At 40.2% G+C, this 18,182-nt stretch overlaps 1 protein-coding gene across 6 annotated transcripts in view; it reads right to left on the bottom strand.

Moving 5' to 3' along the window:
- RIN2 (Ras and Rab interactor 2) overlaps positions 1-18,182 on the bottom strand; it is a 182,233-nt gene that overhangs the window by 23,471 nt on the left and 140,580 nt on the right. For all 6 annotated transcript variants that reach the window (XM_032183768.1, XM_032183770.1, XM_032183771.1 and 3 more), the window contains 4 exons: positions 11,365-11,459; positions 3,730-3,922; positions 2,781-2,892; positions 570-642 (listed from right to left, as the gene is read on the bottom strand). In XM_032183768.1, the coding sequence (XP_032039659.1) occupies positions 570-642; positions 2,781-2,892; positions 3,730-3,922; positions 11,365-11,459 (473 nt within the window). The remainder of the gene's footprint in view (positions 1-569; positions 643-2,780; positions 2,893-3,729; positions 3,923-11,364; positions 11,460-18,182) is intronic.

Genomic DNA, 18,182 nt, shown 5'->3' on the forward strand with positions numbered 1-18,182 from the left:
TTCAGACAGTTTTTAAGGGACAAAGCTACTTAACCATATGTACATTGTGTGTCTACTACCATCAACCAACAGCATACCTCTTGTTCACCCCACTGGTACCATTACACCATCAAGCAACAGTATCTGCTGAACTGCAAAATCTGTAGGTATAAATACCTATATAATTAAGAGTAAATGACAGCAAACAGAGCACAGGAATCATACATATGGCTGATGGTGGAATAATTTTTATTACTATTTTTAAGGCTGTAAACAAGTCAACCATCTGTTGTAGTAAAGACATATCATTTTTATCACAAATATTCCCTAAGTTATATGTTTAACTGTTGAAAAAACAACAGCAAACAATACCAGGTTCTTGGAGTTTCAAGCAAATTCAAATCAAGCATATGAAGAAGACTGATAGGCAAGCTAAAAAGTATTTGAAGAGACACTGCCCAAATCATACTACAGACAATTCAGTCTAGAACATCATCATAGACAAAATATGCAGACAGGTAGTCCTTGACTCCTTGTACAAACTCATTGTGTACTGCAAGAAATTCCCATAAAACATAACACCATCTTACCTGCTAATACAATAAAAAGCAATGAGCCTGAATAAATCAGCAAAGCTTATTCCAGAGCCCTCCAAGGAAAATGCTGCAAAGAAAGTTACAAAAGGTACTGAGTCACACATCTACCCACTCTTTCTTAGAAAAAGCTTAATTAAATTCATTTCTGATTTTTTCATAAAATTAGTAAGCTTGCATTATCAAACTAGCTACTGTATGGTTAACATAGAACAACTGTTTGGAGGAGTACATGTCTCTGCTAAAGCCCTTTTCAAAAATAGTCTTGCTGGTTGGTTGGTTTTTGCATTCAAAACATATGGTCTAATTTTTGGGAAACAGATCAAATGTTATTAGAATTGCACAAGTTTTTGCCAACAGACAACAAATCAACAACTGAGGTTTTGTTTTACCCTGTGTACTAATATGCCTAATTTTAAGTCTGGTTGATTACACCGACAAACCGCGCCCAAGGACTGCAAGATATCAAGCAGAAGAAGCTCCTGCTGTGACACAATCTAGATCTTTTACCTCAGTACATGACAGAGACCAGGACAACAGAAGGCCATTTATGAAATACAACGGCTGCATAAGACAGGTTCCTTAAGTACACAAATGATCTCATGTAGCCTCAGATGACTTCTGCAAAGGGGTGAACATGGAGTCTGACTGCTCCAGCCTGTCACGGGGGGGATGGGGTTTTATGGATGAGGCAGATCCCCTCATTTCAGTCTAGACGGGGAAAGCCAAAAGCCATGCAAGAGCTTCAGTTACATCAGCAATACCTCTTGGTGAGTAGCAGCAATGTCATTTTGTCAGTACTCCATGTTGCAAAGTCAGCTCCTAAAGCAAGGTCCCAGTGCTACTGACTATAAAGCCCACATGAACTAGAGCAAAACTCAAGTCAGGTACTCTTTTTTTTTTTTTTTTTTTTAACCTAAACCTTACACTGAAAGACAGGTCAAGCTGGCCATTTACGTGCCTAGAAAAAGGTATTTCTTTAAGAGATGTACTAACAGTTCAGATAATCAACACACAGGTGACCTTGGCAGTTGAGAAGGTTATTAAAAGATGTACATTCAGATCCCAGACTACAGTGAAAACATCAAATAGGATCGGTGAGTAAAAAGTATCAGAAGACACATCCCCCTTGTGGTAAAATGTTACTCATGAAAGATAATGCAATGCTCCTTCATTTGCTAAAGGGGAGAGAGAGAATTCATTAGTATAACACATGCCTAAGGACACAACCATAGATCTCACAGATTAAATACATCTGTACTACTGCCAGTCAAGCAGCTTTCCACAAATAATAATTCACTTAGGTGAAAGAGCCTACTTTGTATCTGCATAAAAACAAACAAACAAACCCCAAAAAGTCCAACCCTATCACTGACAGCTTTCTCTTCTCTTTGTCATTCCTTCTTTGCAATTGGAACCAAAACCAGGCACACAATTTGTTGTTGCTGGAGAAAGAAGGGATAGGGAGAAAGGAAAAACTCAAATGAAATTAACTTAGGTCACTAATAGAAGTCAATTACAGACCCTCTGCCTCAGGGCAGTTTAACTGAAATTGTCAGCGGTTGTGGTTTTCACTGTCTTGTTAAAATAAACCCCTTTGCTCCGCTTCCAGTTTCTGCACCACATACACTCACCACTTGCAGCTTCCTTTTTTATTCCTATATCTCCAACATTTTTCTCACATCCTCTCTCAAAAGAGATGAGTGTTTTGAAACTGACTGAATTCTAACATTTCTATTAGAAAACAGTGAATAAACATCAAGTCATTACTGATCTCACAACACAAGCAGTTTTAGCAGAGTTAAAATCCACCTATTCATTGCATTTTAAATAAGAACAAAACATATCTGTAAATTTTTCTGTCTATAATAAGAACAGTTACCTTAGTACAATGAGGAAATGTGACGACAATTCATTGACAGCAGACAGGATTACACCCTGTGTTTCTACACAAGTGGATAACTAGACAATTACCAACTAATATTCTAACTGGGTCCAGCACAGACTTCAGAGTATCTTCCCTTCCCCTGGGTATGCCTGACCCACTTGCAGAGTTGCCCATACAATCCTTCTTGACCTCAGCAGATGACACGGCAGGCAGTCTGAGACACAATTTTTGTGACTGGATATCTTCTGCTGTAGGTTTCACCAACACAGACTGCTACTGGCTCATGCAGGTTGACAAATAGCTGAAATCTTAAAACTTACTGTATGTGCTTTCTTTTATTGCAAATTCTTTTAGGCAGGACCCACAGTCACTGGGCAGACGCAGAGATATGACTTTCTTCTGTAGTCTTGCAGATTTCCTAACCAGAAATATCTGTTGTAGAGATGGGAAAGAGATGTGGTTTTAATTTTACCCCATATGCCTTAAAAGAGAGAGATATTATAGACAAAAGGAACCATAACAACTTCAGGATCTCTGATCTCCTATTCAACATCTCAGAATTTCATTCAATCATTCCTCTATCACGTCCAACAGCTTGGTGTAAAACAGTAGTAGAACATTTAGAAAAGTGTTTCATCCTTTTGTAACACAGACATAACACCAAGTCCGTTATGTCCTTCTGTAAGCTCTCTACAAAAACACAAAGCAAATCTCAGTTTTGAGTCAAGCTACAAAGTCCTGGGGAGACTGATGGTGGAGTACTCCTGTGTTGAACAAGCACATTTGTGCAATCCTTCTACATGAGGATGGAGGCAGCGGCAGGGTGCAGAGAGTCCCACCAGCCTTAGCTGAGCAGAGAGGGCTTGTTTTTCCCATTACAGAAGCTTCAATGCAGGTAACACAAAATACCGATGTATTTCCCATTTAGTACTGCTGTCCCCACGTGGAAAAATGCATCTGTTACAACCCTGCATAGCAAGGTCTACCTCTGGTGCTCTAATTGTAGCAGTCTAGTTCTCAGCTGCAGAAGACCCCAACCTAGTCCCCAGACATATCAGCCCAGATAAAGGGTCAAACTCCAGCTTGTCCAGCTGCCAAACACTCAGGAATCTCTCACTTGGACTATCCAAAGCACACGCTGAAATAGTTTTGTAGGTGTTGGTTTCACTGGGTTTTGTTTGTTTTAATGGAGTGTGTTTATGTGCCTGTGTGTGTTAATTTTATTTTATGACAAACAGTTGCATCAACAAGCTGAAATTAACTTCTTACCCCAGCAGGCTGGGCACGCAGAATTTCCATGGCTTCAGCATCATTCAGGCCAAGCTGCAGCCACACAGGATGAGTATGAAGGAGTTTGTCCAATATGCTTAGCTTGTTGGATAGGCTGTCATATCCAGAGTCACGGGGGCAGCCTTTTACATCCTTTTTCTCTGGAGAGACATTACCCATGTCCTTTACTAGACTACGATGAATACAAAACAGCGAAGTTAGATACGTTAGTCACCTATAAATAGTTGTTCAGTTCAGCAAACAGTTATCACATGACTAATAGCACTGCTGGCACCCTAAGTGGGTATTTCTTCTATTAAGAATTCATATAATTAGTATACACAAATTCTGTTATCTGTATGATTTCTCTCCTTCACTTGCCCTCAATTTAAGTTAATTTTAAGATAAAGCCTTAGCACTTAACTCTTAGCTTACTGCAGTTCAGTAATTCCTCCAAACAGACATATATATATATATATATGCATACATGAACTGATTTAACATTTCATCTTATTTCTCGTGTGTGTGTTGAAAACCCTAGTAACCCTCTCTTCTCTAGCACAAATAACCCTCCCTAAGGCACAACTTCACTAAGAAATCACCTACAATCAGAGCATTTTTTTCATACTCCAAATTCTCAGCGTATTTACATTTTTCTAAGTAAAGGACTTTTCCTCACAATTCAGTACTACACCTCTCACAATAAACAAGCAAGGAATAGTGAGTATATTTATACTCCCAATTCCTTTGGCTCTGGATTGACTGCTACGTGAGCAATGAAGGCAAAAGCCAAGCTAAGTCAATGTGTCAAACTAAGGTCTTTTTTTTTTTTTTTTCCTCTAGCGTCAGGTCAGTTAGAGTTACTGCTAAATTCAGCAATAAAGGCTGCAGACGGTTTTAATGCACTAAAAATCCAATGAAAAGTACTGCTTCAGGAGCCATTTTTGTTATGCAAAGTTTCCTCACCATTCATGCACTGCACAACACCCAGTACAATTGTATGTGTATCACTGGCTCAAATTCCTCATTTTTGAGCTAAAGTATATCCTGATATTCTTCCAGAGCTAAAAATTACCACAGAACAGTTACTCCAGTAACAGCACTCCTGGTAGTGATATTAGCACACAGACAAACACCAGCCTGTTTCAGGATCTGACTCAGTAAGATGTCAGGTGCAAAGGCTCTGTTTTTCCTTCTGCCACCAGAAGAGGCCCTGAACAGCAGAGGGCAATGCAGACGCATTTCTGCACTGCAAACTACTTCGCAACAATTCTGGACTGCCTTTTAGACAGGCAGTAAGTGTCACTGACAGCATGTACCATCTTTATTATGCCAGATACAGTAGCCAGAGCAAGTGAGGTAGAGACTTCAGCACAGGAACGCTGAATAATAAAGAAATAAAAACAAGCAACAAGAACAACAACAAAAAAACAATGAATCAGATGTTTCCCCCCCCAGCTTTGGTCAGCATCTTACATGTACATCATCTCTGGAGAGGGCTAGAAAGGAAAATAAATGGGGTGGAAAAGTACTTGATCTTTCTTTCCTTGCATGGTTATATGAAAACAGTCACTTATTAAAATTTCTCATTACCTGGATCAATTATCACTACCAGATCACCTATATGCCTTCTCCCTTACTTCTGTCCTCATTCTCTATTTGCTTGTTTATGATGTAACACCTTTTAGATTTGCAAGGCATCTATAATACAGATACCTTACATCCTCAAAAGCTGACAATACGCCTTCCAGAGACACAGAATACACAAGAAATGCTGTGTGCAGAAGAGAAGTAGTATTTACATAAATTATGACAGGGCTCTAAATCTGCTGTAATACAGATTCTAGGTTTCCCTTTTTCTACCATGGTCCCAGCAAAACCTAGTATTGTAGCATATGCATCTCCACAAAAGTCAAATCACGAATCACAACAGTGTTTTCATGAGCTGTTCCTCCAGACAATTTTATGCAGAAACTTTCCACTCCCCTTCAGAGTCAGTAACATTGAGCTATGTTACAAACCAGAGATAGCTGGGGCAAAATGAGTTACAGACACTGGCTGCAGGCTTAACTAGATATGACTTGTTTTTGTTCCTAGCTCAAGAGGTGGGCACTAAACACATTGCTGAGGGAACCTGTACAAAAGGGAAATGACTTCGCCTACAAAAGAAAGTCATATGCAGAAGAAGGTGCATGACCGTATCAGCTACAAGGTCAGGCACTGTTTGATACCAACAAACGATATGAGGTTAGTAAGAATTTGTAGACATACCTGGGTCACAGCACTCCTCTGCTGTATGGGTGGCTAATTGTTGTCAAACACACTCCAAGTGTTATAAATCAGAAGAAGAATTTGAATGAGGAGTTGCCAGATTCTTTGGAAACCCCAGGTACTTATGTGCACAACCCATCCCATGTGGTCCCATCCAAGAAGGGATGCAACTCACGAGTCCATACCTTACTGACCTAGATACACATGCAGCACTAAGCAGCACCTGCTCCCACCCCCCAAGAAATAAGCCAAAGATTACAAGCATCTGATCAGGATGAGATTTTTTGCTGCTCCTAAAAACAACCAATTCATGTGACTCTGATGTATCGTAGCTAGATCAGTACTAGTGTGTTACTGCAATCCCCAGGAAGGTGAACTAGGAACAAGCAGTGTTCAAACAAGTATTTCCTATCCGGACAGTAAAGAATAACACTACTGAGCACCAGACTTTTTTTTTTTTTTTTTTTTTTTTTTGATTTTTCAAATTATTTTGATTAGCAATCCAGGCACTACACAGCTAAGTCTTGACACATGGAAGTTCCTGAAATTTGTTATCATTTAGGTTGTAAAACTATTTGGGACTGGGATTTGTGTGTTGCTTCTTTGGAAACAATATAGCATGGAAAGAAGAACCATACAAATTCATCATAATCACCTGATTAATTTAAGCAAACAGAAGAAGTTGCTGTAACTGCTGTACTAGCAAAATAAGCGGCATATTATGCAACAATTAAATTTTTCCTCGTTTTTTCTTTTTCATTGATGTTTTTGGTTGGGGAGGAGAAGTGTTACTTGTGATTTTTTTATTTTATTTTTTTTTTAAGGCTAACTCCCAGTAAAAGACAATAAAAAAGGATAAATAAGAGGTTGAGGCCCGTAATCAGAACGTTCTTCTCCCTCATACCCACAAGGCTATAACACATCTTGATCACATCACTACAACACAAGTGCTCCTGTCCAGCCCCTCACTCCAGCCTTATGTGAGATTTTCTTTTGGTCTCCATCTGTGTCTTGCTCTGACCTAAGAGCTACAAATATAAGCTTTCAACAAAAATCTAAGCTTTCAACATTTCTCCCATTTTTTGTGGGACCTGGGACAATTACACGATCTGCTCCCCACCCCTCTGTACCTTCTGTGTCTGCACTGACAGACGCTGACCTGAGGAAGTGATTTCTCTCTTTGGGAGTCAAGGTGCATCCAGCTAATGTGCCCATCCTATGAGGATGACCAATGCTGTTCCATAGGTTCACAGTGTTGCATGAAAACTGCTCTAGGATTTCCCCCCCTCTCCCTAGTGAACAGTCACAGAATTTACCTGCACTTCTAGGAGTATGAGAGGTGCCGTGAGAAGGACCTAGATGACCACATCTGCTTCCTTGTTATGGAGAAAGCTGGATATCAGCCCACATGAGAAAGCAGCCTTGGGTTTAGTATATCATCCCTGATGCACTCTCACTAGCCAGGAAGAAAGGGTTTGTGCCTAGTCATGAGGAAGGGTAGGGTTAGACACCAGGTCTGATGCTATAATGAAGATAAGGACTTGTACTTGAACACACAGCAATACAACTTAACAAGCCTTGCACAACACAACTTTGTGTCCAGATTCATTTTTCTCCCACCCCACTGTTACTCAGCAGCAAGGAATATTCCTCCTGTTTGTTGCCATCCCAGTCACAAGGGCAAAGAGTGAGGCAGATGAAGTGAATCTTCATAGAATGGCAAAGGGATGAGTGTGAACCTTGCTCTAGTCCCACCAAAGGCCCAACCCACACTTAATTCAGTATGACTCCCTACTGCAGAAGGGTCTAGATTTCTGTAAATCCTGCACTCTAGCAGGTCTTAATTTCACCAGCCAAGTCAATACAGTCATATCAAACATCAGCTAAGAGAGGGCTCAAAGTCTCAGAAGACTACCTCTGCACCTCAGAAACTGGACTGTCACATTTTTCTCCATCCCATAACTGCTGAAGGGACAGAACAAAGCTGCTGAGAAGGTTGCTGAATACCTACCTACCTGCTGACTATAACTATCTACACTTGTCAATGTTAGAGAATCCAATGCAGAACTGCCAAGATAGTTAAGGGACTGAAACACCTATGGGGAAAGGCTGAGAGAGTTGGGACTTTATAGCAGGCTCGGGGGGATTCCATCTGTGCCTTATGAACACCCGAAGGGAGGTGCAGAGCCAGGCTCTTCTCAGTGGTGCCTGGAGACAGCACGAGAGGCAGCAGGCACAAACTGGAATGCAGGAGGTGCCCCTCAAACACCAGGAACACTTCTGTGCTGGGCAGGTGCCGCAGCCCTGGCACTGGATGCCTGGAGGTGTTGGGGTCTCCTCCCTGGAGACCTTCAGGAGCCACCTGGACATGGTGCTGGGTGCCCTGCTTGGTGGCCCGGCTGGGTCTGGGGTTGGGCCAGATAGACACAGAGCTCTCTTCCAACCTCAACCATTTCATGGTAACAGAAGCAGATCACTGTGCAAGACACAGAAGAAAACTACTTAAATTAATAATTGATGTGGAAAAAACGTGGAATACTAATGCATGAAGGTTGTCCATTGCAAAACAAGTGAGGATCAAGGTTCTGCCCACATTCCTGTCACAACAGAGCAGGAAAGAATAAGCTGCAGCAGCTGACAGCAAAATATCCCTGAACCATTTAACAGGCACCAAATGTTACATACAAACTGGGGCTTGAGAGACTTCCCTACAGAGGAAGGGCTGCAAGCTTTTTCCCCCTCACCTTGTGTGTCTGTTGCCTTTGTAAACAAGAGATTTAGAGCCCTCGAGAGAGGCTGAATGCACCCTACAAGACCATCTGAACACCACCAGCCATGGCACACTTACTCCACTGGCTGCCCAAAGGAATGCTTACACTCCCAACCTACATGGACCTGGGCTGTCATGCCATACAGAAGCTCTCTAGGTACCCTTTCAAAGGCCACTGGTACAGTGCTGATCAGAAAATTATCCTATTTATGCCCTTTTTCTGACAACTTCACTCACTTGCATTACTTAGATACATGTCTGCATTGGGCAAAAGTCCAGGCATCAAACACCTTGGCACCATGGAATATTGAAAATGATGACATGAGACTCCCATTTCCAACGTTTTAACAAGCTTTTTTGCTTTTTTTTTTTCTTTTCTTTTTTTTTTTTTTTTCCCCAGGGCATTTACACACTTACAACCAAAAGCTGTAGGCCCGAATAGGTTACTCGAATCATTATCAGTATTACTTGGGCTACAGGTGTCAAAAGAGACGAGATGTCAAATATAATCAGGGAAATCAAGTGTGAAAGTCACTACACAGCCACAAAATTCACTGAAGCTGTAGACATGCATCTTCATATACTTATTTTTCTGAACACAGCTGAGACCTCTTGCAAATGCTGCCTTTCCAGAACTAACTACCCTGGGTGCATGTGGATATAGGCAAAGATGGAAAACTAGCAAGAATAATACACATTCCTTTTAGCTCAAATTTCTCTACATTCAAATCCAATGTGACATTAAGATACCAACTTCTGAACAGCAGCATACACAGTAAATAGAAGCATCTTATATTAGTTACAGTTTTTAAATAATTATGATGAAACAAAGTTATAATAGCAAACATCCTTTAGGGGAGTCTAGTTTTCACAAAGCACTCTGGAAAACCTTAGTTGAAATGACAAATCTTGCTATGTAGCTCTACATAATGAAGAGGTATCAGCGTACTACTAATTAGATAATTTCCACCACCTTTTTCCTTACATAGAAGTATGCACTTCAGAATCACATACTCATAAAACTTGACCATGATTCATTTATTGAGATTCCATATTTTACATTTAAAGAAATAAATAAATTATTGGATGGCTACTGTTTCAACAGGAAACAAGTGTTCATGGAAATTGCATTATTCACTTTCTGAAGTTAACTTTACTTGCATATTTTAATCAAAATATATTTTGTATTCCAAACTCAGAGATTTAGTTTAAAGAAAATATATTAAAAAAAAAAAACTATCAGTAAAAATCAGAGAATTTAATTTGAATGATTCCAGCTAAGTGCTTCCATCAAGATTTTAGAACTAGTGTATCTTAGTCTTTCAAGTTTATGGTGCATCAAACAACACATGAAGCTTTTTCTTAACTCAAAATTAGTTAATGATCATTGAAATTAATTAGGTGAATCCACTGAAATCCAGAAAGTATCCTTTCTTCCTCTGTAGAAGAAGTGCATTGTCAAAACCTTTAAAACAAAAATAACGTGCAATCTGGTCCGTAGCCAAGGACTTTGAGCTCATCTGTCTTATACTCTTTACCTCTTGTAAACAACAGTGCTGCTCAATGTTTTATGTTACACGAGTAACTGTAATGCAATGCAGTAAGTTTTAGCACACTTCAAAGGTATTTACAGAAATAAAGGGGAAAAAATAATACACCACAGATATAATTCCACGTAACTATCTACTTTGTTAACTCACTGCCTTGCAGAAGAGCAAAACCCTCCAGGGCTGGCCTTGACTGTGCAGTCAGGTAGGACAGAACACTTGCATCAGTATCTCCTCTTTCAACTAGTATTTGAGTAGTTAAGTTAAAAACAAACAAACAAACAAACAACTTCTTAACACAATAGTTACAATTTCAAATATCCTCTGGATATAAATTTGTCAGACATTAACAACCAAGAATAACAAAAACCAAACCAAAATGCTAAGGTCCCCAGTATGCCCACTTAAAGTCACATGTTTAAATAACAAATTTACACAATCCACACCTACATGACATAAGCTATTTCAAAAAGCCCAAGCTTACGTCTGCACTATAATATGCATCTCAACTTTGAAGTTAACAAAATGCATCCATCTACTGTTTTTGTGTTTTAAAACTTGCAATATACATGTAAATGAGCAAGAACATATTCCACAAAAATGTGAGTTCATAACAGTCCATATTTTCCTTGCTAGCCTGAAAAGATGAATGTTATTCTGGGTTGAATCTTCGCAAAGACATCTCGAGCAACGTGCATTTTTAGTCTTTAACAATGTGAAAGCAAAGCTCATTGCCATAAACAATAGGAAAAACATTAGTAGTTTCCTCCTTTAGACATTCATCTGTGTCCTAAGTTTGTAACAAGGAAGCAGAAGTGAAGTTCAGTTGCATTTTAGAAGGTATTAGAGCAAATACACAGAACAACTAACCTCTGGGCATTTCTCCAACACAAAGGCAAATTCCTTTATCCAAGAGCAAGATTACCTATACTCTCTGTTCCTAGGACAAAAAGTGCTAGGACATAAATCACCCAAGAAATCAGCACAATAAAAACGTTCCTGCCATGGCGCACCTCCAGGAACTTTGAGAATAAGCATTTTAATCACCTTTGCAAATCTGCAGATTCATCTTCCACTGTGAGATCTGTCTGTACCATCTCGTGTTTCAGTTCTCCGATTTCTGAGGCAATTGTGTCAATGAGCTAGAAAGGGACAAAAATAGTATGACGTCAAGTGAGTGGAAGAGGTGTGGAAAAGAAGCCCGGGCAAGTTTAGTCACCAGAGATTACAAACTTTTTTTTTAATCATATCCTATTTGGACTTCCCCTTGCAAAGGAAAAAGTAAGGCTTGGGAACACTTATAATTGTTCTTGGAGAAAGAATAATTCCTGTTTTGTGCCTGTACAAAACCTTCCAGACTGGTCAGCTTTTTTTTTTTTTTATTATTATTATTATTTTTATTTATTTATTTTTTATTTCAGAAGGTACACTGAGCCATCATTACAGCATTTCAGTGGATGAATAGTAACAAAAACCACAAGAAAATGGGAACTGCTTTTCATATTAGGCCTTAAATTGCACTTGAACAGAAGGACTTAATTAAAAGAAAACTGCACTGTAACACTTCAGCGCATGTGGAACACAATCCTAACTCTGGACACTAGGTCAGGAAACTCATTTTGAAGTAGGCAAGATTAGCAATAAGGCTGCATACCGACAACTGTAGCATTGGCTAGCCAGATGTCTGGGAGATGCTTTGTTGAGAACATGGCAGATGTTAACTGTGAAGCTCACGAGACTCACTGCCTTGGACATTCATTGCAGCAACTGCATCAAGTTCGCTTGACAGGCAGCACAGTGACAACATATACATAAAGCTTTGTGCAGTGTTCATCCCTCCTGCTCAGAGTGGAACCTGATGAAAGGTTTGTAGTGATGTAAGCTCCACCACCACCCCAGCACCTCACAGCGAGCAAACTAAAATCCCAGCAGATGAAGCAAAACCAGCTTTCCACTCCAGTTAAAACAGTTGTCCTCTTCTCACCCATGATGCAGCCCTGTATAGGAGCACTTTCCAAGGCTTCTCACCATCAAGCAAGTTTTTTGATACCATTTTACATATTTTCTTCTACCTCAGAAATTCACACCCTACTTTATCATGCAGCTTTACTCTAATTCAAAGCTGCAGGCTCTATTAACACAAGGCCAACTACAATCCGTTTGTTTTAAGTGAGAATTAATACATGCTACATTAACACCACAGGCCTCTTCCTTTCAAGGTCAGCACTCCCCACAACAGTGCTGTACCACTGGTGATACCACTTACAGAGATCTTCCTCCTGCTGCCTCTCAAACACCCTGTGAGTCACTGCTGCGAGGCATGAGCAATGCCTTCCTGACCACGAGGAGCAGCCGTGAAGGAACCCGTGCTGCCCTGACAGACCAGAGCAGCTCTGTGCAGGACTCATCACCTCACAGGCCACACTCCCATCAGTACAGTGCCTCAAACATAAGCTGTGCTGATGGAGGGGGAGGCGGGACCAACCTCATGCTACGGTGTGCTGCCCCCAAACGCGGAGGCTCTGCTCAGTTCCTCAGGCTGGTGTGTCTGTTTGTCCAGCCCTCAGGAAGGAGGTGTATTCAGTTTGCTGAATAGCAGAAGGGTTGCTGCTTTGACATTGGGCTAGTTTTCCAGTGGTGTCTTGACCAGAACCTGCTCTCAGAGGGTGTGAGACAAGCTCCAGAGCAGACTGCAGGAAACAGAGGACAGCCTCAGGCTGGGAGCAAGCCTGCTCCTTTCAGCAGGTCACTAGATGCCATCAGCCCCAGGGTGCTGCCGCATCGCATCTCACAAGCAGCCTGGGCCTTTGGGCTGGTTGTGCTGCCTCAGAACAGAGACTTAGGCCCCTGCTTAGGCATCCCAAACTGGCAATGGCATCAGACACCCCAAACTCGAGAATCTGACCAGGAAGTGTCTGCAATTCAGACCATTCAGCTTTTTCAGCCATCTACTCACTAACAGGAAACATATTTTTGGACTGACACTAACAACAAGAAAATTAACTACCAGCCTCCGCAGGGAATAAGAAACCACACACTCCTATCGTGCACTGTATTCAGAGTGTGTGTATGGACATGTGACAACTCCCAGGTTATTTTAAAAAGAAAAATATGTTATCAGACTGACACCTGAAATTATGACAAGCTCTGCCAAGGTTTCAAGTCAAACATTAAAAGAATGAAATTTATGTAAAAAATGTAATAACCTGATTGTTTGGTGGCCAAAGACTTCTGTAAATCAGTACTTTTTCTTTAAAACACAAAGAACAAACTAGAGATGATGCGTATTTAACCAGTTTTTGGTTTCTCAGCAGCAATCCTTTTGTATCTGTAAGCAGATAACACTGTTCTCCCACTTTGTTTCATCCACTAATTGAGCTCTAAGTAACTTAATTCAAAACACAGAAGCTGATCAGAAGTCTAACAAGACAGAAAAATGCATTTCTCTTTCAAGCCGTGATTAAATAGTAGAAGCGGGAGGATCAGCTCTATCAGGTCTCAGTCTCTGAAGAATGATCTGTTGCAATCTGTAGCTGCAGTAAACACTCAAATTGTTCCATTAGTTTCAAACCCAAGTGTTTTCATAAACCTTCTTACAGTTAGTTTTAAATAACTAACAGCACTCTAAAACATTGACACAATGTATTTGCTATCAAGATATATGAAATACAAGTAAAAAAAAGTCTAATAAACATATGTTGTGAAAAATATACAGTACAAAGATATGATTTTCCATTTTTACATAACGAGTAACAAGTATACAGAAAAAGCAGAATGTTCTTTTGGTGAACAAAATCCATTCCAGGTCTAATTACAGCCTACCAGTTACTTAAAAATTTTCCTCTTCCATTTTAAAATCACATTTCATAAGTGACTGTAGTACGGATAGCCAAAGGGTTTGCTTTACTTCAATAAATAGATTTGTTTTTAAGTATCTGCTACGCCACCCTGGTCTTCATTTATAGTTAGATTTGTTCTAGTGCAATGAGGTAGTCAAATGTTCATACAAGCTACTACTGCTAAATAAGATACACCAATGAAGCAAGTCTCACTATGTTACCTACAGCTTTTGTAGTCTTCTTGTCCCCTCTAGTTCTCCTCAAGCTTTTCATTTCAGTTCATTTAAAACAGCTCTGTTTTAGCACCATTTACCTCTTTAGCACCACTTTTTGTGTTTTTTGTTCCTCACACCTTTACTTATGTCTTGGCACATACCCACATCTTCCCTGCTCCAGATTTTCTGTCCTCCATTCAGAAGCAACATGTTTTTAACCTAGTCCCTTTTACAAGTATGCAAACAAAACACTTGCAAACTTTAGCCTCAGAGTCAGGAGACCAAACTTTTAGGTGAAGTAGACAGACTTAATTAAGGCAGTATCCTTTTTGCAACAGACAAAGGCATTAGGTTTCCACCTTCCATCCTACTCACAAAACAGTAGGTTTGCTGTATGAAATCCTTAGAGTCTTTTGGGCAGCTGTAGAGGCATTCCTTCTTTCTGTCTACTATGAAGCTTTCAGTATTTTCATTTCTCCTGACCTCACACCTGCTGCAATAAGATAGCATGCAACACTTAGTACAGCAACTTTCTATTGATGTTAAAACATCCCCAAAATTGTACCCGAACCCAACTAACAGTTATGTTACTATTTGAACTGATGAGATTATAGCCTATTCTCCTTCAAGAACAGAACCTTCTTCCCGCAATAACAGCTAAAAATTATCTTTTCTAATGAATGAAGCAAGCCTCAGATTTTAAATCACGGCATTCCCTGAAGACACTTCATATTCACACTATGTGAGAGTGAAGTTTTTCAGTCACAAGCAGTTGTGAATATGAGCAACGTAGCTACCTCTAAATAAGTAAGTTAGGGCTTCCTGGTACGGCTTGCCAGGAATCACTCTGGAAGGAAGGTGCTTCTGGCTGGCTACCAGCACACAACACGAGTCAGAGCCCAAGATCTTGTTCTAGACAGCAACTGATTCAGAAAGATCAAAAGCTGTATTCAGTGTTTAAAATACAAAGTCATGATGTCAACCACTACGAATCTCACTATATTATTGAATGCTACTTGAGGATTTTATGTTAATGGAACAGACCGGCTGTAGGTATGAGCTTCTGCAACATGCAACCTTGAATAAGGCTGAAGAACAGACTTTGCTGAATTAGCAGTGTGACTCTGATCCCTGTGGCAGAGCCTGACTAGGGGATCATGAAGGACCTTAAGAGGGTGTGAACCCAGGGCAGTTGCCCCCATCTCCTTGCACTGTATGGAGCCTGTCAGAACCCAAGGATGATTACATTAACGTCTTAAAGAAGGTCAGTCTCAGAATAATCAAGCTAGGATTGACCAACTGTTCATTTTCAAAGGATTATCATCATTACCAAATAGCCTAAAGGGATTATGACAGTTTTACCTTGCAACAGATAAGTTTCTTTCAACATGGTCTGACTTCAGATTTCAGTTGTTTTCTTAAGACCCATGCACAGTGCATGGCAACCCCCTGGCTTCTTCAGAGAAGTCAGCCATCTGTAGAGAGAAGCTGATCTGGAATCACAGGGGGAGGAAAGTAGTGGTCCACCATCCTCCTCATGTCTTCTCTGGATCTGCAGTCATGGAAAGGCAGGGAGCTCAGACACCTCACGAACAGCCATGGACAGCAGCTGTCAGGCCAGGCCCACCCGACCCCGATCGCACACCTCTCCATGGGAGCAGCCACCTGCACCCAACAGCCCGCAGAAGGTGCAAAGATGGCACAGAGTGGGTAGCAGCTCCTTAGAAGCATGGGGGCACCAGGCATAGCGATAAGTAGCATGGGCAACACATACTTCAGCTTCAAACACAGAAGAGGGAAATGGTAAGCAAAGTGGAGCACCCCTCTGTCCCACACTAGCTTGCAAATTGCAGGCTTTCAGCACCAAGGCCCAGACTTCTTTCCCCACAAAACTTCCTATGCTGGCAACTGTACAGAGCTGGTATTCCCCACAAACGGGCTGCTGATGCATGACATAAAGCAGGACAGGATTGACTGGAGGTAGCTCCTCCTCAAGGAGGAGACTTCCGAACTTTTTACACCCACAAGACAAGCAGTAGCCACAAAAAAACATCACAGCAGCAAATAGGCACTGTTCTCTGACAAATCGGATCAGAGCAAGTGGCTCCTACACCAAGAGCTCACAAAACAAAAGAATTTTTCATTAGTTTTCCCTTGAAGCATACAGCAGGAGGAACAATGCACAGAAACATCCAGGGGCTTTCAGCCACCTCCTCAACAGTTGCCTTGCTGTGTTAACTAGCTGTTAACTGCTTAGTTGTATTAACAATCTTCAATTGTAGTTGAAAAAAACAAAACAAAACAAACAAACAAACAAACAAACCACTTGAAATAACTCCATCCCCCCAAAAAGCAAACATCTTTGGGGACTCTGGAAAAGAATTCTAACCTAACCTGTACTAACAGCATGAAAAACAGAAAAATTAAGGCTAACACTTCACAGAAACATTTCATCTGTCAGTTTGAACCCAGAAGACAGAACTCATCCATAATGCAAAGGCAGAGTTTAAATACTGCAGAACACTGCCGTTGTTTGGTTAGTTCTTTAATTCGCTTGTACCTATTTTTCTGATGTTTACCAACATACACTTCATCTTTGCTAGTTATTTGTAGTTGTTTTTGCGTATTTGCTATGCTTTGCTAACTGCCTTATTTATTTATTTTTTTTTTTTGGTCTGGAAAAGGTACTTGTTTAAGATTTAAGTTACTGAAAATAAATTTTTTTTTGGAGTTGTAACAACAAATCTGAACAGCAAAAAACAAGCATTGTGGACATCTTGAATTTTCTCTGTATCTTGAATGTACTGTTTTCTTGGTGCTTTTTAATTTGCATGTCTGCCTTAAAGAGAACTTGTCAGAAGCTACTTTCTGCAGAGGAATTTTTCTGTCTCTAGTGCTTTTATATATATATATATATATATATATATATACATATACACACACATAAAGTAAAATAAAATTTAAGAGCTCTTTAAACAGCATGCTTCAAGCAGTCTTATGCTCATGCCTTCTTCCACAGGCTCTCTTTTTGTGTACACCATGTATTGCTCATGACACAAGGGAGTGCATCCTGGAGAAGCAGACAAGCTGAAGGGCTGAGATCAAACCTCATCAAGCCTGAACCTGATCTATAGTCTCCTAGAATATGGGACACTGCAATCAAACTGACTCATCAGAAACCGGCATGTACCACACCTGAACAATTAATTTTTTGTTCCTAGATATATTAGATATATAAACAGTCAATATTTTCTGCAAATGACACTCAACGTTTCCTTAAATTATTTCTCATTAAAAATTGTTTTTAATCAGGAGAAGAGTAACCATCTTTTGCAGTTGCATCATTTGGGGTATTCTTGCAATTAACTGATGTACCAGCACCTGACAAGTATTTCCCATCAAATGCTGTAAAGTCTACTCATAAATGTATGACATAATTTCTGGAGTATTTAGGATCAACAAAGCTGCTGGTCATTATAAAACGTATGTGATGCTTGCATGACTTGTGTTATACAGGATGAGCTTTTAATTATACATTTCTACAAAATGCTGGAAGGATACTGGGTGTATAATAGTATTAGAGAACAGGCATTTCTGCTGCCTTTGTTTTAGTGGAAGGCTCAGACTGAATTCTTTAAACAGATCTCTCTGTTCATAAATTGTGTGATGCCTATTTTGCTGAAAATGAGAAAACTCACCCACTGGTTTCAACAGACTTGAAATCAAGTCCATAAGAGGCAGTGAAAAATGACTGAAGCAGACAGAAATACATTAGAGGCCCCTGCCAGCGCAAAACAACGTAGATTAGAGC

The sequence above is a fragment of the Aythya fuligula genome, chromosome 3 (assembly GCF_009819795.1).
Source record: "Aythya fuligula isolate bAytFul2 chromosome 3, bAytFul2.pri, whole genome shotgun sequence".
Lineage (NCBI taxonomy): Eukaryota > Metazoa > Chordata > Aves > Anseriformes > Anatidae > Aythya > Aythya fuligula.